The sequence below is a fragment of the Eubalaena glacialis genome, chromosome 9 (genome assembly GCF_028564815.1).
Source record: "Eubalaena glacialis isolate mEubGla1 chromosome 9, mEubGla1.1.hap2.+ XY, whole genome shotgun sequence".
In the NCBI taxonomy this organism is placed as follows: domain Eukaryota; kingdom Metazoa; phylum Chordata; class Mammalia; order Artiodactyla; family Balaenidae; genus Eubalaena; species Eubalaena glacialis.
In genome coordinates this window covers 14,900,862-14,923,961 of record NC_083724.1, presented here as the reverse complement: position 1 = coordinate 14,923,961, position 23,100 = coordinate 14,900,862, and the positions used below count along the sequence as shown (strand labels likewise).

The 23,100-nt window shown below is 35.6% G+C and overlaps 1 protein-coding gene across 1 annotated transcript in view; it reads right to left on the bottom strand.

Moving 5' to 3' along the window:
- Positions 1-589: 589 nt before the first annotated feature.
- The window catches only part of MEGF9 (multiple EGF like domains 9), an 85,279-nt gene continuing 62,768 nt past the window's right edge, over positions 590-23,100 (bottom strand). The window contains exons 3-6 of the mRNA XM_061200018.1: positions 16,429-16,568; positions 7,889-8,032; positions 7,068-7,337; positions 590-5,283 (exon numbers count right to left, since the gene is read on the bottom strand). Coding sequence (XP_061056001.1) covers positions 4,832-5,283; positions 7,068-7,337; positions 7,889-8,032; positions 16,429-16,568 — 1,006 coding nt within the window. The 3' untranslated portion in view covers positions 590-4,831. The remainder of the gene's footprint in view (positions 5,284-7,067; positions 7,338-7,888; positions 8,033-16,428; positions 16,569-23,100) is intronic.

Genomic DNA, 23,100 nt, shown 5'->3' with positions numbered 1-23,100 from the left:
CTTACTTTTTCTTCTTTTTCAGGGTACCCTTTGGATCTCTAGATGGCATCCTTTGAGCTTTGTCAAAATAGAGGATTTCCAAGGGTACCTCAAAAGAGTAAAACGATGTATTCTCATTACAGGTTATCTAACAAACACATAGAACATGGTTCCCTTCATATTCTAAAGAAAGGACATTTTGTACATGCATGAAAAAGAAATCCAAAAGGAGCAAGTTTTTTCTGTAATATTTTCATGGAAAACCCAATGGATCTCATTGGAGACAAGTAAAAGCACAAACAAGAATATATGTTGATATATGCTTTTTTCTTAGGGTGTTTTGTTTTGTTCTGAGAGGGGGGAATCTTCTTCGTGTGGCATTTCTTTTCCTAAGTGGAAAACATTCTTTAAAGGAACTTCTTAAAACAGAAAGCATGGTCAGTAAATGAAGGGTTCAAAGACTTTCATGAAGTGGTTTGAAAATAAGTGATCTGTGACATATATTAAAAGACTTCCAAAAACTCTGACCACATAAAAAAGTAAAACAACAAATCTACAATAGGTACAAATTATATACATTTATTTTTTAATAATTTTAAATAACACTCTTGTATAAATTCTTTCATATATTCAAATCATACACAAATTTAGAAATGCATCATGAAGCCTAGTACAGCATATGCATGAGACATGTTTTTAAAATTTGTGTTAGAATTTTAGTGACATAAATACAAGTTTAATGTTTCAGAAACACTCCCCAATTGCTTGGGCTGAAGTTTAACGTAGTACAGAGTGCTTGTGCCCAGCATGAAAACGTCACTGTAAATCAGTTAGCTCTTGGACTAGTGCAGACCTAAAGCCTGGGCTCACGTTCTAGGGCTGCTGGTTCAGTTACTGCGTATGCAGGGTAAGTAAGAAAGGTTCCCAATGGCCTTTGAAAAAGCATCATTCATCCACTGACATTGTGATGATCCAGAACTGTTTTAGTCCATGTGATGTCATTTGACTTCTTCCGCTGAATCAGTGTGTTCTTCCTGCTTCTCCCCTTGGCATAATCACTGGCTCGGGGCTGAAGGGAAAACTTGCATTAACCTTCCGTTACTCCCCTGCACACACCAAACTCATTTTAGCTTCCAAATTCCTATCAAGATGATCATAATAGACCAAAGGTTCTTCGTGGATGAGGCCAGAAATGCTTTCTTTGCTCTAACAGATTACATTGGGTTGCTTTTTACTTCTCTGACATTTCTGTCAGTGAGCTTTCCTTGACATATATAAATTCAACTCCTTCCCACATATCTCAAAATATAAGAACCAGGGAATGTTCATTATAAGTGGTGCTATGTTCACCGTATGTGCTACAGAAAATACAGGACCAAAGTGAATGATTTAATAACCCAGTCCAAACTGAGGCTGTCAGGAAGAAGTACTGTTGCTTCAGCTTTCTGGCTCCAAAATAGCACAAGAAGGACTAAGTGTCCTCAAGGCACTCAGCTGACCAAAATGAACTAGTGGGTCAGTGAGTATTGCTTTAGTGGTCAATTTTCTGGGAATATTGGGGCTAGAGAGTAGACATATAATTTGATGCTTCCACAAATCCTCTCCCCCCAAATCTCTCTCCTCCCATTCCACGTCTGCTCTGTTCTCCTCTCTTAAAATTCAGGTATCCCTAAGAGTAACACAGTAGGTCCATAGGACCTTAGTATAAATGAGGTTTAGTTTTTATTATCATTTTTCTCTATAACTGGAGAAATTCCATTAGAAGAGACCTCTGGGAGGTAGAGGATGGAGGGAGAGAGGGAGGGAGGGAGGGAGGGGAAAGTAAGGGAGGACAGACATACTTAACAACACTACCGAGGGCATCTGTCAGAAATGCGGAAGGGCTTACTAAAACGAATTAATGAAGATAAAAGTATCACTTAATAGCAGTATCTGTCATTCATCAATAAGATTCATACTAGTCTTATGTCATTTGAAAATAAACACATTCCTATTCCTTAGACAAAAATTCTTCCAATATTAGTCTTTCTAAAGGACGTATGAGATCCTGGTGCTAAACGCCATAGTTCAGGGGATCATGCCTTTAGAGAAATGACTGTTGTGCAATGTATTCCATACTGGTTTCCTAGTCTGATTTTGGTGGTACATCACTTCATGATTGATTTCATTTTAGAGCAAAATTATTTCCACCAGCAGAAGCATGGGACACTAAAGAATATTATTTAAAACAGATTTTAAGACCTTAATTTTTTCCATCAGGACAAATTGAGAACATGACCTAGGAGCTGTTCATAAATATTTAAAGGTAAACGTTCTTTGTGATTCAGTTTTTGCAATATCTTTTAAAATGTGTTTCATGGAATCTCTACATGGCCAGAATCCGGACTATTTGGCTTTGGCTCTTAGACCCCAACAAACTCTTTCTTTCTCTGTTTGGTTAACTTCTGTTTAACGAACGCTTATTTCTCACCATCCTCAATCCCTGGCTTGAGGGGGTAGTAATCTGGGGGAAAGGCAGGTATGTCACTTTACACAATTCCTTGGAACTATGCACTGCACAGTCTATGCACGCATATGTGGCAGCTGCTGGGGAAATCAGGTTTTCTTTCCCTGCTTGGAAGGATTAGTTCACTTTAATGAAGCACAAACTGGTATTTTTATTTTCTTATCACCAATACTGGCTTCAGAGAGTAATCCTCCTGTGTTCTTTCCACAAAGTCCTTCATGGCTGTATGGCCCTGGATTGTACCTTGTACTTAGAAGAATTAGAAACGTTCACAGATGGGACTCTTCCTCCCAGCCTTCTTGTGTTCATGGCTGGGCAGTTTCTGCACAAGCATATGGTTGAAAGAACATGTGATTCAGAGTTAGGAGTCCTGATTCCAAGCCTAATAATGACATATTATATCGCTTTGAACAAGACATTTAACCTCACCTATAAAATGGGAACAATTACTTCCTCAGGGGCCTATGGTAAGGAACAAAGGACACACATATAGAAAGATACTTTGCAAACTGCAAAGGGCTATAGAAATAGTAACTAATTTTAATGTAATGTAATCTCTACTTTCACGAACAATGGCCAAATATTCGGAGCACCTAAGGTTAATAGAAGTAGATTATCTGCCTGTGCATCCTCCAGAGCATCATCTCCAAACTCTGAGAACAACTACAGAGGGATGACCAAATTCCAGGTATTTCTCTGGGGAAGTTAGGCAAAGTTATCAACTTGGATTTCCTAGGTCTAATCTTTGTTTTTTTTTTTCTAACCACTTGACAGTTTGCTCTCCTTCCTAATAAATATCTATATTTGACTTCTGGCTGCTTTTCCTGGCTTGCTTAATCTACAATCTGTCAATATCATAATTAGATGAGAGCAAAGGTAGAGAGGGCCTCTAAGAAAAAACTGCGTCTAAAAGCAAGGACTAACTATACCCACTCAACTACAGAGCTACCCTCTAACCAGACAAGAAGAAGATACAAGAACTGTAGCACTGCAGAGAGATGGTACACACCTCATGGCATGTGAGTGACAGGCTACGTTCAAATGTAGGAAGTATTTTGGGGTGGGGGGAGAATATAAATATTTCACAGGCATGATATTTCACAGGGGATCCCAAGTAATATGATGGCTTTTCTTTTGGAACTAAAATATTTCTAATTCCTTTGGAAGACTATGTTTTACATTAAAAAAAATTCTTTAATGAGAATATGTTCTACATTAATCTATGTAAAATATATAGAGGCTAATGTCTAATTAGGTGAGTAGTTTGGAGAGTGCAGCCTGTGTCCCAGCTTAACAAACACTGTCTTCAAAATCTATTGCTGAATCTATAGGAAGCCAAGACCATAGAACTCTACTTTTAGATTGAAAAAGGGAAAGAAAAATTAGAAACACCCAACCTCTTATAAATTTCAACAGTGTCCAAAGAGGGACTAAAAATGACTGATGCTCACCAGAGTCCCAGCTCTAGCAATATTGCCATCTATGTTACAGTATTTTAACCCCATATTTTCTTTTTACAACTCCACTAACTGCTGTACAAATAAATTCTAGATGATAAAATATGACATGATTTTTTTTACAAATAGATACAAATACAATGCTGACCAGATATTCTACATTAACTATATACACCTTATTTCTCTAGAGGCAGGAATATTCCTTATTTTTAGACAACTTGTCATTTACACTGAGACCCTAAGGAGGACCATCAGCTTCCTGCTCCCAGATGTTGCCTTCCTCTCTCTACCATTAGAAGCTTATCCTGTGCTTTAATCTTATCATTGAGCAAGAATTCTGGAAGGAAAAATCAAACCCTTCTAAAGATCTTCTTGGGACTTTTCTGCCCCTATTCTGGAAATAATCAAGGTTGTTTATTGTGATACAGCCCCAACATCAGCTTTTCCTCAATGAATATCACCCCTGACCCCTCCTTTAAAAAAATGTGTTTCAGGAATGGAGATGAAGTCTTCTGGCAGTCCTTTCCCCCTCCACATCCATCATCCTGTTTCCGCTGGTCTGATAAACACTTCCCCAGGAGTCTATTTGGAGGTCAAAGTGGATTTGGGCTGCACTATGCGGTTCCGCCTTTCTATACTCCCATGTGGTTTGGTACAAAAATATACTTTACTTCAAGTCCTTATTGTCAGTGGCTGCTTCAGATCTTCATGGGAAATCTAAGAGTAATAGGCTAAGTACATTATAAATTTGTACCTGAAAATTTCAGATGCACTATATGCCTTTGCTTTCTCATCGCAGTGACTCTACCCAGGCTCTGTTTGGCCCAGGGGCGGATGCTGTTTTAGTAAGCACTGTGGTCCCACAATCCTGGAGAACAGCTCTAGCTCCTTAGGCTTTATAGTTATGTATTGGTGTCGTCAGGGTCAGTTGCCCATTGGGAGCCACTTCATTGCCATCATCTTCCAACAATCCTGACACATCTGCATTGGGAATGCTGTCATGGTAGCTGCTGAAACTGATATTGTCTTCTTTTAGCTCAATGGTCCAAAAGGGGGCGTTGAGTTTCCGGTTTTGGTACTCCCGGTACATATATACAGCCCCCACAAAACCCATCAGCAGCACCACCACGATGATGATGACTGTCAAAATGATGATGTTAAACTGGGTCCATGATACATCAGCTAAAGCTGATGTGCTATTTTCAGCAGAGCTTACTGAAAAGATAGTCTGCAGGGTTGTAGGGGTAAATGTACTATTTATAACAGGGGTGGGCACTGATGTGGTCAAAGAGGCATTGGAAACCAAAATGGTAGAACCTTCAGGTGTTGGAACAATAACTTCTGAAAATAAAAACAGAGAATGAAATGTAAAAGACAAAACATCTTGTTTTAAGAAACCATAAAAGAAATACACATGGGAGTGGAAATTGATATAGGATGTTGACATGATACTCTGCTTTAAGGTAATGCAAGTTAAAAATAACTTTTTAAGAAATATCATGAAAAGAATCAGGGTCTAGAAAGCTAGATTATTACATCCATGGCTGTTATCCAAAATGTATAATATCTATGCTAAAATCTTTGGGAAAATTCTAATGTTGGAGTTTTCCAACCTTCTGTACTCTTGAATAGATTCATACAAATTCCTGAAAAGGTAGTAAATATGTCACTAGAGACTTCTAAATCACTTGGTTAAAAGTGATTTAGATAATAATCATTTGAACTAAGATAAGTTCAACATGTCTGATGGCATTTCATAAAGGTAAAATTCTCTTCAATGGAGGCAAAAACAAAATAGGAAAAATTATATTTCTAGTTACTTCTGAAAAACACAATTTAAATATCCAAAGTTGATATGAGCCAAGACAGAAAACAGCCATTGCAAGCGTAGTGATTCTTCCTTTATGTAGATTATAGCTATTTTATAACTAAGGTACTATACTTTGTACTTTTAATGCAGCATAGCTCAGTAGAAATACCAAAAGCTTTGGAATCAAGTAGAACTGTGTGGCAATAAATAAGTCAGTTAATCTTTTTAAAACTGAGGTTCCTCATCAATAAAATGGGAATAATGATATCTACTTTGCAGAGTTCTTCGGAAGGATTAAATTAGATAATGTACTATATAACATTATCACATTTAATGTTTACAGTGCTTGGCACATAGTAGGCACTCAACAAAATGATTACTATTATCATTACAATTCATCACTACAGTCAGACACATCAATCTATCCTAAAAAGAGGCATGTTTTACATTTCCTAATAACTAATAAGAAAAATCATCACAGCCCTGTCAGCTAAGTATGGACAAGGTATGCCTCCAGTGGGAAAGAGAATTGAGTGACAGGACCTCCAGGCTAATGATAGGGTTCAATCTGAGCTTTTTAGCCTTGATAACAGCAGAATAAGGATATCAAGAAAATGGCAGAAGGATAACCCTTGCCACAGACCAACTGCCTATCAGCCCAGTATTCAGCATCTGTCAGAATATCAAAGAATGGTTTATAGAAGAGCATGGCCTAATCTCTATGACCTAATAAAGCCTGAATATCCCTAATTCATCCTAAATTTCTAATCATTAATTTTTATCTAAACCCTTACTGAACTTCCCTGTAAGAAACATTTTGCCATATGAATAACTTTTTATTTTAAAAATTGAGGAATATTTTTACTATTTCCTCCATCACACCTGGGAAAACTTAAGCCCAAAGTTAGGACAGAAGTTAGAATAAACCCTTGTTTCTCAGCTGGAACTTCTAACCAGATATAGGTTTCTACTTAAAAAGACCTTTGATGATCACTGGAAGTGATGAGAATACAGGAAGCAAAGGATAAAAGAAATGATAGGACTTTAAAAATATTTTTTAAAAAATAGATGAAGAGAAAATGTGAGAACACTGCAATGACTTTGTCTTGGTCCTCAGATTTCTAGAGTTGACTCTGGAGTCTCAGGAGAGCAACAGGAATAGAAGGAAATCTCTTTAGGCAAATATCTATCAAAATCTATTTCCAGAAAACTTCTCTGGTAGGATTGGAAGCTTTTACAAAGCTAAAAGTAGCTGTCCTGAAATTTTCACTGCTAGGTTTAAATATTAAATTTACAACCTTAGGTGAAGTTTTACCTTTCTTGATGCAATTTCCCTCGAGGTCTTGAACATAACCTTCTAGGCAGTTCTCACACCAAAATCCAGTGGTGTTATGGAGGCAGTTGATGCACTCACCACTCTCAGGCTTACAAATCTTTGGAGTTTTAACTGGGTCCACGTGGCCATGACACTGGCACTCCATACAGATGCTGTCAGAATTGTAATAGCCATTGTCACATTCATTGCAGTTCTGGCCCATGTAACCATCTTTACACCGGACACATTCAGGTTTCAATTCACCCAGTTCTGAAAGAGAGAGAACATCAAAATAATTTAGTAAAATTTCAAGCTACAATTGAAAATGCAAAACTACTACTAGTCCCCCCACCAGAACAGTTTACACACCCTGCCTACTATCTCCTCTCAAACTTAAGAAACACATGGAATTCAAACTAATAATTTACACCTTATTTATTAATTGTCCAGTTTGTTGTGAGAATGATAGGGCCACCCAGAAAATCTATTTAGGTAGAGAAGGAAAGAAGTGTGCCTACATAAAGAATCTGAGTAATTGAGATGGATAGGCACTCAAAATTTTTTTATTCCTTCCTCTTCAGTCATGTCAGATGGAACAAAATACAGTTTTAACAAAAACTTCCTCATCCCTCCCTCATGTCTCATTTCACATATGTATTTGGATTTGACTGCAAATTCCTAGAAAGGAAAACCTATACTGTTTTTATAACTCCCTTTCACCTACAGCATCTAGAACTTTATCAACACACTTTCTACCTATTGATAATTGATTCACTGATTTTTCCTCTAAATTTAAATGAAGATTTAGGGAAAGGCCTTACTTATGATACAACTGCCTGTAGATGTCACTGCTGAACAAGGGCAGCGAAGACATTCTTTAGTGGCATCAGGACTCTGATAAAATCCTTCTTTGCATTCTTCACAATGATCCCCTCTGCTATTATTCTGGCAATTTAAACAAGCACCTAAAAGAAGCAAATCATTTCAAGAAGTTAAAGATTTACTCTGAAAGCACAGTAACTTTAAATAAATCATACCTGCAACCAAAAAACCTTAAGAGTTAACCAGAAAAAGTTATCCACCAGAGATTGCACAGAGTTCAGTTTCTACCCCATCTTATTTCTGTACTAAACAGGCCTATCAGTTCTGTGTCCCCTACTAGATTGTAAACTCTTTAGGGAAAGGCTAGGTACATGACTAGAGTCGCAATAAGCCCTTGTTGATTGATTGACTACATACCAAAAGCAGGCCAACAATTTGCAAAGAAAAAATAAAAACAACCTAAAGACCTATTAAAATAGATAAATTGTATTATTTTAATAGTTGGGATACTGTAGTTAAATTAGTGAACTACACCATATGTATGAACACACATAAATCCTAAAAACAACGTTGGTTGAAAAAAGCAAATTATAGAATGATACATAAAGAAGGAGAGTGCTTACTTATTTTGTAAAAATTGATTGATTGAAATAAAAATTTTAAAAACCACACTAAACAATACTAAGCAAATGGATGCATAATACTCTAGGCAGATGGATACATACATATGCAGTAAAAACTAAATCCAGACTGAGAGGGTATAGGCAAGTTATATGCTCTGTTTGTCTCTGTAGAGGGAGGGAGAAAATCGAGAGCAGGGAAGAAAACAAAGAGGAAGAATTCCAACTCTATTTGAAATTTTCTATTTCAAATATGTAACTACAAATATGTATAAATATTAAGCAAAATACCAAAGTGTTAATATTTATTAATTCTTTGTTATATTATTCTCCATATTTTTTTAGGATTTTTTTTTTGATGTGGACCATTTTTAAAGTCTTTATTGAATTTGTTAAAATATTGCTTCTGTTTTTTATGTTTTTGGTTTTCTGGCCCCAAGCCATATGAGATCTTAGCTCCCCAACCAGGGATCAAACCCACACCCCCTGCATTGGAAGGCAAAGTCTTAACCACTGGACCACCAGGGAAGTCCCTCTCCATATGGTTTTATATTTAAAAATTCAAAATAAAAATGAAAACAATTAATAAAGAAAATGAAAAGGAAGGAGGCAAGCAAAGTTATGTGTTTCTTAATAATACTCCTTTGGTTCCCTACTAGTAAGGACATTCTACAGGCACTGAAGCAGCATAACATCTGCAAACAGGAAACAAAAATGTGTAGTGTAATTTACATTCCACAAAGATTCAAAGGAACACTCAGAACTCCTATTACAGAAATAAGTGAGTAAACTCTACAAAAAAATCTAGGAAGACAATGAAATTTTTACATGATAAGCTAAATATAGTTCAGTGCAAAAGTATCATAAGTAATTTTATTTGATTTCTTTTCCTTACTAGTGAAATATTTACAAAAAAGGGGAGCGAGAATGAGGCTGTGGAATAAAATGGTCTGACAACTGGAACAAGATTTGAAAAACCAAAAGAATGGAAATTATTAACATACATCTCAAATCTCAATTCTTATGTGATTACAGCAAAGTTCCTTGAAACTTCATGAACTTATTCAGAAAGACATTTTTTTTAAGTTTATTACATGAACACTTAACTCTGAATTAAATCAAATTTGCATGTAAATATCACTTTTAATTATAGAATTTTTTAAGGCCTGATAGTGTTAATGATGTATTTCATATATGTAACAAAGTAGTATATCCTCATACGTTGATAAACACTTAAGGTACTGATTTCTTCGCAGATCTTCTTATATCCTGATCCCTCTTTAGCTATGTATCATTGTGACAATAAAAATAGCTGAAAAATACATACTAGGAAACTGTAGATTTGGGCTCTAAAAATAAAATAAATGTCAAAGTGTTCTGCAGGTTGGAAAAGTCAAAACCTGCTTTATGTATAAAATCTGTCTACCTGCTCTCCCCCTATTAAAAATGTCCAAAGGAAATAATTTTCAAGAAAAATTTCTGATAACGTCCTAAACTTTAATATAAAAATATCTCAAAAATTAATAGTTCTGAAACAGAATAAGGATGCATTCCAATAACATGCCATTTGCAATGTGGCAAGAAAAGGTCTTATTAAAAAACAGTATATATATATACTTTTAATACTTTTCTCCTACAATGTTACTGGACCTACATGCTTATTATTTTGGGGCTTTCTACTATTCTAGGTAAGACCTTCAAACGTTTGTTGTTGTGCTTATCACAATACAGCTTCACTCTCCTAAACCATTTATATTAGAATATTTAATATTTTTTTCCAGAAGAATTTCTTATTTCAATTTGTTTTACGCGACAAGCCGCAATGAGAAATCAATAAGAAAAAATAAGCCTACATGGTAAATATGTTATCTGAAAAGTAAAGGAGGAAACAAGTATAACAATAAAACTCATCAGTTTTTAAAAACTCATCACTCTACATTGCTTTAAAAATAGCATGCACCTGGAACACAGCTATAGAAAAAGAAAATTAATAAATTAAAGACGGATAAGACTTAAATACACCAGAATGCTAACAATAGTTGTGAGGGGCAACAGTCCTTTAAGTGTTTTATTCCCCTCTAATTTTTAAATTGTCTCTATTATGAACTTATCACTTTTATTTTTACTATCTTTTTTTCTGATTACAAAATTAATACATTGTAAAATGTATCACATGTATATTGTAAAATATTTCAAAAACTCAAGCAATTTTAAAACATTTCATGTACAAAATTGAAGATTGATTTTTACAATAAAAATAAACATCATAACTTTTAAAGTCCATATAGAGCAGGAACTAATAATATGAATTTGCTTTTCTAACAGCTTACAACTCCTCTTTGGGAGGCAACATAACATAAGAAAAATGGTATGTATTTCATGTCAGATATGAGTTCCATTCTCAGCTGAACCTCTTACAGCTGTGTGACCTTCAGCAAACAGCTTCTCTGAGTTTCACTTTTTTAATATGTAAAATGGGATAATAATTCCTTGCCCAATGATTTAATGTAATGTAAACATTTCAGAGGGTATATGTAAATATTCCATAGGATATAATGCTTCAAATTCCTCATCTACAAACTAGGAAAGCTGAACTAGATGAGATCTAAGTTCCCTTTAAAATCTGAAATTTGAGAATCTTTCTTTTATGATAAATGACATACAAAAATTAGGTGAAGTGTAACTTTGTTCATTATGCTCTGCCTGGAACCTCCCAAATATAACAATACTGCCTTAAAATTCACATTTTCTTTGCTGAAAGATGGCCAAAGGAGCGAATCCAAAAAAAGAATAAGTGTTTCCTGAAGATGATCTCATGCTCCTTGGCTAAGCATCAAAAAAATCTGGTGGTGGTAACCAAGAAAATAACTGGTCAAAGAAAAGAATGTAGGGTTCTTTTCCAACCAAATTCAGTGACAAAGCTTTGAAAGCATAAATCGCCACCTGTAAAAAGCCTTTTTCTTATTCATTTCGTTACCTCTAATTCACATATAAACCTGTCAGAAATGCAGCAAGGTACTTTGTTATAAAAAGAAATGCCTAATCTTCTCTATGCAACAGAAGACAAACTTCAACCTGTTGAACAGAAAGAAGGCCAGCCTAAGCAAACAAGGGAGAGGGTAACAGAAGATAAGGTCAGAGAGAAAGGCAGAGGCCAAAAAAATGTAGTCATGGAAGGAAGTTTGAATTTTATTCCAAGAGGGATACGAAGACTTTGGAGGGTCTGAGGATGGGAACGACATGATTTGGTTTTACATTTTTAAAATATCACGCTGGTTGTTATGTGAGACTGGACTGTGGTGGGGTGGGGTTCAGAGGATGAGAGGACAAGAGAGAAGGCAAAATGGTCAGATGAGAGCGTGTCAAAGTAGTTCAGAGAGATGACAGCTGCTTAGACAAGGATGATAGCAAAGAAGGTCATGTTGAATGTCAGGCTGACAGAACTTGCTGACGGACTGGATCTGCAGTAAGGAAAAGAAGCAAATGTGACTCCAAAGAAGGTCATGTTGAATGTCAGGCTGACAGAACTTGCTGACGGACTGGATCTGCAGTAAGGAAAAGAAGCAAATGTGACTCCTATGGTGCCAGTCACCAAAATGAAGGACACTAGAACACTAGGAGTAAAGCGGGCTTAGCTTATATAGTAAAATGAAGAGTTGTTTTGGATGTGTTAAGGCTACCTTGCCACTTAGAGCAGCGGTCCCCAAGCTTTTGGCACCAGGGACTGGTTTCATGGAAGACAATTTTGCCATGGACGGGGGTGGGGGGTGGGTGGGGGGATGGTTCAGGCGGTAATGTGAGCGATGGGGAGCGGCAGACGAAGCTTCACTTGCTTGTCCGCCGCTCACCTCCTGCTGTGCGGCCTGGTTCCTAACAGGCGGCGGACTGGTACCGGTCCACGGCCCGGGGCTTGGGGATCCCTGACTTAGAGCATTCAAATGAAGATGTCAAGTGCACTGTTAGATCTTTGAGTGTAGAGATCAAGGGAGAAATGTAAATCTGGTAATTAGCTCATTTGTAGATGGCATTTAAATTAAATCCAAGGGACTGAATGAGATCATTTAGGGAGAGTATAAATGCAGAAGACAAATGTGTCAAGACAAACAAACCTCTGAGGCACTCCAGTGCTTATAGGTGAAAAGAAGAAGATCTAGCAGAGCTGACTGAGGAGGAAAAAAGGAAAAAAAAAAAAAAAAACAGGAAAGTGTGATATCTTAAAGTGAAGAAAGTCACTGAGGAATGAAGGATGAAGGAGTGGTCAACTCAGTCAAGCTACTGACAAGTCAAGGTACTCACCATGAGACACTATGAATACACAGAGTCGCCTTAAATTCTTAAAAAGAAGTACACTATGTGAACATAAAGTTTTAGCTTAAAAATGACAGTCCCTCCCACCTCCATTTTAAGGGAAGTCTGTGTTCAATAAAGAAAATCTAGAAAAATACAGGAGAATAGAAACAAGATAAAAATCCCCCAAAGAAAGCTGTTATTAAGATTTTGAATACTTTTCCTTGCATCTCTCCTTATATAGAGAAGTTTGGGTTTTGCTTTTTAAATAGTCTAAACGTATGGCACATGTCGTTGTATACCCTGCTTCTTTCACTCTCTCATGTCGTTATATTTCACTCTTTAAAACATTTTCATGGCAACATAACAATAGTTGCCATTTATTGACTGCTTGTAATTAGCCAGGCACTGTACAAACATATTGCATTGAATCTTCACAACATCCCATTAGGCAGTTACTGTTATAATCCCAAATTTCTAAGTGAAAAAACAAGGCTAAGTAATTTGTATGAGGTAAGTCAAGATTTCACTTTCTGTGCTCTCATCATGTATTGCCTAGATAACATAATTTGCTTCATTCCCCGCTGTTAGAAATAGAGTTGTCTTATTTTTTAGAATTATAACTGCCACTGTGGTGAGCATCTTTGAACATAAAGCTTTTTATGAATTTCAAATTATTTCCTAAGAATTGATTCCTGGAAACAGAATTACTGGATCAGGGAAATATTTTTAAGACATATTGCTTTCCAAAATATTTTTCTCAATATATTGTATCATGAAAAGGTTACTTTAAAAATCTACTTTAATCTAAAACACAAGGTATAGATAAAGACTAGGCCGGGGAATGGAAATAAGAACTGCAAAAACACAGTAAGTGGCCACCAGAGGGCAACCGTATCACAACACTGTTGAAAAAAAATCTTTTCAAAATTTGAGACAAAAGGAAAGACTGATTTTATATTAAGCTGGCAGTTTTATATTAAGTGTTTGCACTCTTTCACATTAGATTCCACTTTTATTATATTTCCAAACAGAGAAACCATTTATTTCTTATTACTAGCTGCTTTAGAAATCATAACCATGAAAAGGATTTCTTTTGCCTTAAATTATCTCCTGAGCAAAAACAGGTTGGGATTTATGTGACACTAAAGAAAGCTACCTCGCTGCTGCAAGGAAAATTAGAAATGAGAACCAGCAATGTAGACTGCTTCCTGGTACCATAAACGACCTAGGGAGCAATTTAAATCAACTCAGCATGATGAAGCATTTCTGTAGTTCTCCAGGATTGAAACTCATCTTTGCTCTGTAAGTTTCTCCATTCATTTGTTCATTTATTCAACAAAAATTTAGCAAATACTTACTATGTGCAAATATCTTTGCTAAATATTGTATAAAATGGTGAACAAAACTGGTATGAAACTTACAATGTAGTGAATAAACCATATATGACTCATAATCACAAATAAATATATAATTACAAACTGTGATATGTGCTATGAAAAAAATACAAGTCTATATGAGAGTGTATAATTGGGAATTATCATTTAGCCTGGAGCATGAACTGCTTTCTAATGAAGTCACTTTTAACTGAAGGCCTGAAGGAAGGATATGGTTTAATAAGGCAAAGGGGCCAGGGGTGGGGGTACAGGTATATTAGAAAGACCATTCTAGGCAGAGGAAAGATCATGTATGAGAATCTTGGGACAGGGGAACATAACACGTTTTAGGAGTAGAAGCCAGTATGACTGGATCACAAACAGTAAAGAAAAAGAATAGCACAAAATAGAACTGGCAAGTAGGCAGGGACCAGATCACATAATTGAAAAAAAAAAAACACAATTTCTTCTAAATCAATTTGTTTCACCACAGACTACAGGATTAGAATGAAGAATAAGATTTCAACACATTTTTCCAGGGTACTTTCTTTTCAAATATTCTGCTACCTTGGTCTCATAAAAACACTTGTACTTGTCAGACTAGTATGTTCTGATTTTTTTTGTTGGGGAAAAAAAGATTTCCAAGGAAGTATCTCTAATCCTTACATTCAGGAAAACTGAAGAGCAGAAAAGTTAATTGTCTTTAGTTTTAAACAGTTTAACTAAGTTTGCCTAGATGTGGTTTTCTTTGTTTTTATACTGCCTACGGTTTGCTGAGCTGTTTGAATCTGTGGGTTGATATCTTTCATTAATTTGGAAAACTCTTGGACGTTATCTCTTTAGATATTTGCTTCTGTCCCAATATCTCTCCCCTTTCTTTCTGAGCCTTCAAGTACATTTATGTGAGACCTTTTGGCTATTTCCCACATGTCTTTCCTGCTCTGTTCTTTACATTGCATTTTTTTCCTCCATGCTGCAGTTTGGATATTTCAAATTGAGCTGTATTTAAATCTACTAACCTTGTCTTCACTGTATACAATGGTATATAACCTTATCTTCACAGTATATACTGTATACTGCTGTTAAGTCCATACAATGAGGTATTAATTTCAGACATACTTTTCAGTTCTAGATTATTCTTTTGATTATTTTTTATAGATTCCAAATCTCTTGAAATTTTGCCTCTTTTCACCTATTTTGTCTGTTTTTTCCTCTATTTTCTTAAAATATTAATTTTAGTTATTTTAAAGTCATTTTATGCTACCTCTAACACTTGGGTCATCTGTGGGTCTGCTTCCATTGTTTTTCTCTATAGTATTGGTCACATTTTCCTACCTGAGCATTGTCTAGTGTTTTGATTGCCAGACACAATGTACAAAGAACCACAGATGATTCCCCTTTCCTCTGTTAGACAGATATAATGAGAGGATCACCTCAATTCAATCAGAAATTGAGATAGGTTGAGGATGGACTGCAATTTTAGTATGAATCAGTTCACCTATGGTTCATCACTACTTCTTGGTCATGACCCTCTAAGGCTTTTGACTGAAAACCTAGCAGGCATGTGTCTCCTCAGCTCTGAAAGACTGCAACAGATTAGTACTTCCCTTAAGTAACGTGAGCCTAAGTCCCACTCCACACACCTTTGAATCTGGCAAGGTCTTGAGAGAGAGATGGTTGTATGTTGTAGCAGGTCCTCTCTTTCTAATGAGATTTTGTCTCCTAAGCACCACAAGACTGAGAAATTTCTTTCTACCTTTTGGGACAGCCTTCCATCTCCTGCACAGTCAGCTTATGTCCTGTGGGAAAATTGGCCTTGTGTTTAGGGCTCCTCTAGTTTCCAATTCATCACGTGAGCCCCAAATGACTGCCAGAAGCTCTTCTTGTATCTCTTTCCTCAAGAAGAATTCTTTTACTTGGACCAAGCCTGCTCCTTAGTCTGTGCCCAGAATCAGCAATGTCCCTTGAAAGGAAAAAGGCTGGTTGATCATCAGCTTACTTAGGAATACCCTGTCTGGAATTTTAGTGCATATAGTTTTCCTTTCTTCCATGGATCTCCAACCAATATGATTTTTGAAATTTATATATCTTTTTTAAGTTGTTGTAGCAGGAGTTTGGCTTGCTATGACCTATTACATCCTACTTAGAAGAGAAAGACCCTTACAAACTATTTGGGAGAATCAACTCATAGATGAAGGACTTCAAAGTGAAAAGAACAGTGGACTAATTATATAAAAAGGTAAGGAAAGTGTGTACCTGTGAGGGCATCACAACTGGCAGACCGATTATTGCATTGGCAGGGCAAGCAGCCATTCTTATTAAAGTCATAATATCCATCTTGGCATCTATCACACGAAGAGCCGGTGACACCCACTTTGCACTGACATTTCCCAGAACTGCAAATAAAAGCAAAGACAATGAACAAAAGTAAATAAGTTTGAAAGTTTTGTTGCCTAACATCCCATCATAGATGATCTTAATGTGGAAATAGTTTCAACTAGATTCTATTCACTAGATGTACTGAGTGATTTTTATTTTGAATTGGAAGTTGAGCAGCTTCATGACTATATTAATTCAATTAACATAGTACTAACACTAATCATTTTTGACAATTTAATCCTCTGCACTTGGGTAGTTTATAATAGATGATAAAGGAACCATGGAGAGTACAAGTCCCTGGTCCTTCAAAATATTTACTAAAAGCACTGGGGCATAGAACTGGCACTGCTGCTACATCTCATTCCTGAATCATTCCACAGTTCCCTCAGCATCCACACTGCCCAATCTGGAGAAGAAATACCACCCAGCCCTCATGCACTCTAGCTTTTGGCTGAAGAATATGAAGGCCAGGACCTTAATGGATGTGCTGGAAACTCAACATGATTTTCTACTTTAGGTCAATGCTTTATTAAAATATTTCTGATAATTAACTGGAATTCACAACTAAGTAAATATGACTATAATGGGGACCTCTATTGGTTTCTGAATTAAATCCATATAAAAATTCTAGATGGTCAACCCAAAAAGAACACTAAAAATCTAAAGTAAGAAAAATATTTTATTTAGTATCCCATCTCTTCCTATTAACCTGTTTTCTTAGGTGTCAATTACATCAGTGACATCATCTCTCTCTAATCAGTGAAACTTACATCTTTGTTGTAATTTTCACCTCTTCTCTCTCTACCCCATGCTCTTCCAATCACTCCCTCAAATCCAATATATCACCAATTTCGGTCAAATTTTCTTTCAAATTTTCTCTTGTTATTTACTCTGTAGTCACCCCTCTTAGAATATCTTTCCTCTTCTTCACCTCTCAAAATTTTTCCTGCTTTCAGGCTCATCTTTTCCCATGAAACTCTTCCCTGACTGGTCGACAGAGATCTTTTGGCCTCCTGACATCACACACTCTATACCATACATTTTATTCCTAATTATGGACTTTTCTATATTCTTTCATATATGTAACTCTTGTTTCTCTAGTTAGATTGGTAAAGACCTTAGGCAAAGGCCATATCATGCAGTTTTTTAAAAGGTTATCTTCAAGATTTAGCACGAGCCTAGGAATAGTGTACTCTAACTATTTTCATGTCATACATCTTACTCGGTAAGTTTGCTGAGTTCAGGGACCATATCTTAGCCATCTTGGTATGCTCAGATTCTAGTATAGTTCCTGGTTTGCTGTAGGCACTTAATATATGCTTGATAAATAAATGCTCAATACACAAATTGAGTTTTAGAGTTAAGCACTGGAAGGGAAAAAGAAAGATGAAAGACTATACTAATTACTAGAGTTCTCAAAACAGCTAAAGTACTTTCTCTTTTTCAACCTTTCTTTATATGCTCATTCTGGACATCAAGTTTTTAGACTTCATCTCAGTAAAATTTTGGCACCAGTCATATTGGATGGGAGACAGTATAAGGTAGAACTGCATTTCAATATAATTATTTTAGAGACTGAGCTCCTAATAATGAGCCCCCATGGGGTTGTTCATTTTAGTTCAGAAGACTAAGCTAAAATTATTAATACTTACACAGCACTTACACATGTCAGTTAAAGTAATCCCCTACTGCTTCCCATATTTCTATTTCTGTAATAAAAATAGAAGTTCTAAATTTGAGTTATTGGAACTTTGGGTTGAACTTTGCAGAATGGAAGTAAAGCAATTTTCAGCTGTGTGTATTCTACTTGTAGCATACAAACCTAAGAATTATTTTTGTAATTTGAGATGTGCCTCTCTGTTTATCAGCATGCCCTGGGCTAAATAATGAGGCTTTTGCCTTCTATCCTAAAAAACTATTTTGAGCAGCTAGAGTTGAAGTTTACTTCTCTCTCCCACTTACCATGGTTCTTTGCAATATCCCAGGGTATGCCAAAAAGGAGTAGAAAAACAGTTCTACATGGTATATTTTTAAGGCATAACTCAAAACCATTCCAGAAAGGAAAGAAAGCCAGGCTTATGTAAATAATAAATACTTAACATATCTTAAAGCCTTATATCCTGAGAAGTCACCTATCAAACTCTGTATTTCTATCTTAAAGCTGCCTAATATACTTGGTTATGTAATTTCTTGACTTACAAATAATTTTACAGAAAATGTAAAATGGAAGCATCTGAAAGCAGGAGTGATGATGATGATGATAAAAACAATGTCATCATTTATTGAGGGTCTATGTCAATAAATATATCTTCTCTCTAATCCTCAAAATAACTCTACAAGGTGGCGGTCACAACCCTCATTTTACTCCTGAGGGAATTCAGAGGGTTAAAGTTACTGTCCACACCTAGTAAAGGCAGGTTTATTTATACAAAGCCAGACTTTCCCACTCTGCTACCGACCCTTTCCTCAGTTTAACTCTATATTTGTACAGGAAATCTGACTGCCAAATAATCTGATACCCACTTGCGTATCAGGCTTCATTCTGTAGATTCCAAGCACCAAAATTCACCATTTTCTGACCCCAGTGAGCTGTTTCTGCCTTGCCCAGAATAAATCCCAGTCTCTTTTCTCACTGCCAGTAAGTTTCAGGTCTTCCTTAACAAAAGCTGAGAGTTCTTTCTGCTTGAAGAGGCTGCAGCCTAACAAAGTCCAAGGTTCTCAGAGACACAAGCCCAGATATTTTGATGTTTAGTTAAAACTTAATTAAAGTTTGTATCGATCATACTATAGAAGATGATTATTCTCTTTAAAAATGCAACAGAAATGTACATTTCCGAGTCTCTCAAGTAACTTTGCAAAAAAGAAAACTGAAAAAAAACCCCAAAAGCCCACCTGCATACATATACGCAGTCTTACACCAGAATACCCCAAGGTATTTAAAGATCTAGCAAAGTAAATCTGTATGCGTCAAATATGAAGTTCAGGATTATCTTATGACTCAACAAGAAGGAATCAGTCAACTTAAGTCTCACTATACTGTCAGAAAATTATAAACGATATAATGTACCTTTTGGAGACTGGCCTTAGCCAATTTCCAAGGCTTTGGAAAAAATGTTAATCAAAATATGCTTGCTCCCCATTTCTCTATAGACATTAGGTTATTTGGTATACAAAAGAATAAACAGTTACTTTTAATGACAGTGTCTGCCCAATCCACCATCTATAAGAAAAAGGTATTAGCTTGGAATACCTGATCACCTAATAACATCTCATAACCGTAATATAGCCAGTGTTCCCAAAGTAGTTGCTATTCCTGTAAGTGACCTTTCTCTTCATAGTTCTGCTCTAGACACTCGGAAGACTGATTTAAGCAGGCATCTTTCTCCCTGGAGAATATGCTCCTTAGTTCTTCATTAAAAAAAAAAAAAAAAAGTGGCTTTATGAGTCTTGATAAGGTGATTGACTAGTCTAGATACCATGCATCACTTTTCCTGGGTAGATTTTAAAACAACAAGAAAGGAGGTGTTTTTTCTCTCTTTTAAAAAAAATATAGAATGGAGTGGGGAAGTTTGGTTGTGAGCCTGCAACTAGTAGTGCTTTTCCATCATGTTACTCATGGCCCATGGCCAATTTCTGCATGTATAAGAATTAAATCACTCAGCAAATATAAAGCTTTCCCTGTGTGACTTCTTTTATAGAATAAAGCCTTTACAACACCGCTTTTCATGGTCTCCCTCTGTTAAAGACCGTTGAATGCTTTTTGAAGCAAAGGTCAATGATATAAATGCAATGAAATTTTTAAAAAAAAGAAAAGAAAAAAAAGGCCTGTTAACAGACCACTTATGCTTATCCATAGGTTTAAAATGAAAGAACCAAAGACTCACATCTTCATATCTGGAGAATAAGGGCACAGAGCTGGATTTTGAAAAGTCAGAAATCTATACTACTGAGATCAACTAACAAAGGATTTAAGATGGAATTTCCTCATCTGGCATCACTTTTTGTAGACATGAGTTAGTTGCTAGTAAAGAACTAATGAAGTATGGATAATTATATCAGAAAGAAGAATATGGAATTATTTATAAAGGAAGCACAAACATTGTGGAACTAAGCTATACTAAGTATAACTAAACATATATTATACATTCTTAAATTATCCCAGACAGAATTATCAGATTTTCTTATGGTGTCAGTGCTTAGTTATAGAATTTATCACACTCACAGGTGTGAACAACTATTACAAGGTTTAAACACTTGAAAAATTCTCTCTTAAAATGTAAACAAAGAATGTATTTTCTGACATGAAGTTATTCGTTTTTCAAAAGGAAATTCAATGGTGTGTCATCTCAAGATATTGTACATATTTATGTCATACAAGTACTAACCAAAATATCATTTTAAAGGTTCTGTTTTAAGATGAGTGGGTGGAGAATCTTCAGAATTTCCATTATTTTACTAGGGTAGGAAGGGTGGAACACAGGAAGGGAGGTATCAGGGTCTATGGAAAATTCATAGCCTGAGGAGACAGAGAGAGCTTGGTTCAAATCCCAGCTCTGCTAATAACTAGCTGGGACTAAGTTCTTATTCTATCTTGGACTCAGTATTCTCATTTGTAAAATGAAGATAATTATACCAAACTTTGTAAAGTCCTTGTGAGGATTAAAGATCACATATGCAGGGTACTTAGCACAGTGTCTGGCACATAATCAGTACTCAAAAATGAAAGAACTACGAAGATGATGACAATGGTCCTAGATCTTTAATTTTTTCTGTGAATTGTAAAGAGAATGAGTTAGAATCTCTACTAGGCAAAAACAGACAAGATTATTTACTTTTAAAATTCTGTTAACAAACCTAGAAAAATGGCAAGAATTTATGGGGTAATTACTAGTTTGGAGCAAAAATGTGGCTAGGAGAAGAGAGCACATTACGAACACATGGTAGAAACAGTTTTTGGAAAGAAAATTTAAAAATTGAGAAGGGAAAGAATCAGCAAAATCCTACATTAGGTGGGACCAAAGCCAGCAAGAACTGATATGCTTTTGTACCAACTAGCTAATTGATTTAACTTTTTTCTAAATTGCCAAATGTCAAGACATGTTTTACATTATCAAAAACATTGTCTATTTTCTTCCTAAGATTTACAAGGTATAAATTATGTGCATGGCATACCTTTATATATAATGTTATCAATTTTAATTCAAACAGTCACAGAGTAACTACAAAGGTATAGTTCTAATTAGGGGAAATTAATTTATTCAGAAGCCTTGCTTTTCCTCCTTCCTTCTTCCTCAGACAGCTTACATGTTGGCACTCTGACATGGAAAGAACAAGAAACAGAAAAAGAGAGATAATTAAATGTATCAATTTTCTTCTTCTGCCTCTTTTAATAACTAAAAGCGATTTAGTTTAGGAAGAGACTTAAACTACTAGTTAAAACAGAGTCTGAAATTAGAAAATTGCTGATTGCAAGCTTTCCCAATATATTAAAAATAATATTAAAAGGCAGCTAGCAAAAGTTTTTCTAACCAGAAAAAGCTTTTACATGGGAAAATAAACAACATGAAAAGTTATTAACAATCCTTAATTTCACGTTTGGCTCATGGTTTGTAAAGGTAATGAAAAAAATAGTTTCTCCTTTTTGTGAAAGAAACTCAATAATCAGACATTTTGGCAAAAGACTATTTGAATTTAGTGTTCCTCTGTCTTTCTACCATCATGGAAAAGACCACTATGCAATGAGCAAAGCTCCTTTTCTGGAGGAAAAAAGAAGATAGCTTCATTGTTGAAAACATTGGGCTATTATGCTAAACATTCCTTGTTTTTTCGAGTCTAAAATATGTTTAGAGGAAATTCATATTTGAACAGAAATTCTTAATACTCAAAAAGGGCATTGCCTAAGTGTAAAAATATTTTCTGATAGCTGGTCTTACCAAAATCAAATTTAAAAGTTTATTTGAAAAGCCAGAAGTAAAACTTAATGGTAAAAAAAATAAAAGTATCATATTTCCAGAGCCACAACTTGGGAGGGCAAACTTAAACTAGGAAAGTTATTTCTTATTTCCTTCACTTTTTTTTTTAATGGAAGAAATACAGCCATAAGAATTCGCAGACCCACACAATTACTCCATTATTTGATAGTGATTTCTGCATTTCAGAAGTCATTTTGAAAACAGAAAAAGCATGAAGTCCCAGTATCATCTTCTTGAAAAGATGATGCTTCTCACATGTTAACATTTGTATTCTTTGGTAACCATTGTAAAAGGTTTGCTTAGTAAAACGACAATTATTAATACTTAATTTGTTTTCACGCTGAGTTCTAAAAATTAACTTGTAGAGCTTAGAATTTAGAACTCATTTTCTCACAGAAATGACAGCATAAGTGGTGGCTTAGTTTCCAGATGAGCAAACAAAAACCTGTTTAACTCAAAATGTTGATATCAACAGTACTGAGGACCAAGTCCTTTATACCCAAGTCCTAACTAAGCCTTTGTGTTCTGAACCAGTAGGGGGTGGAGTGGTCAGGGGGCAATATTAACATTTATTGAA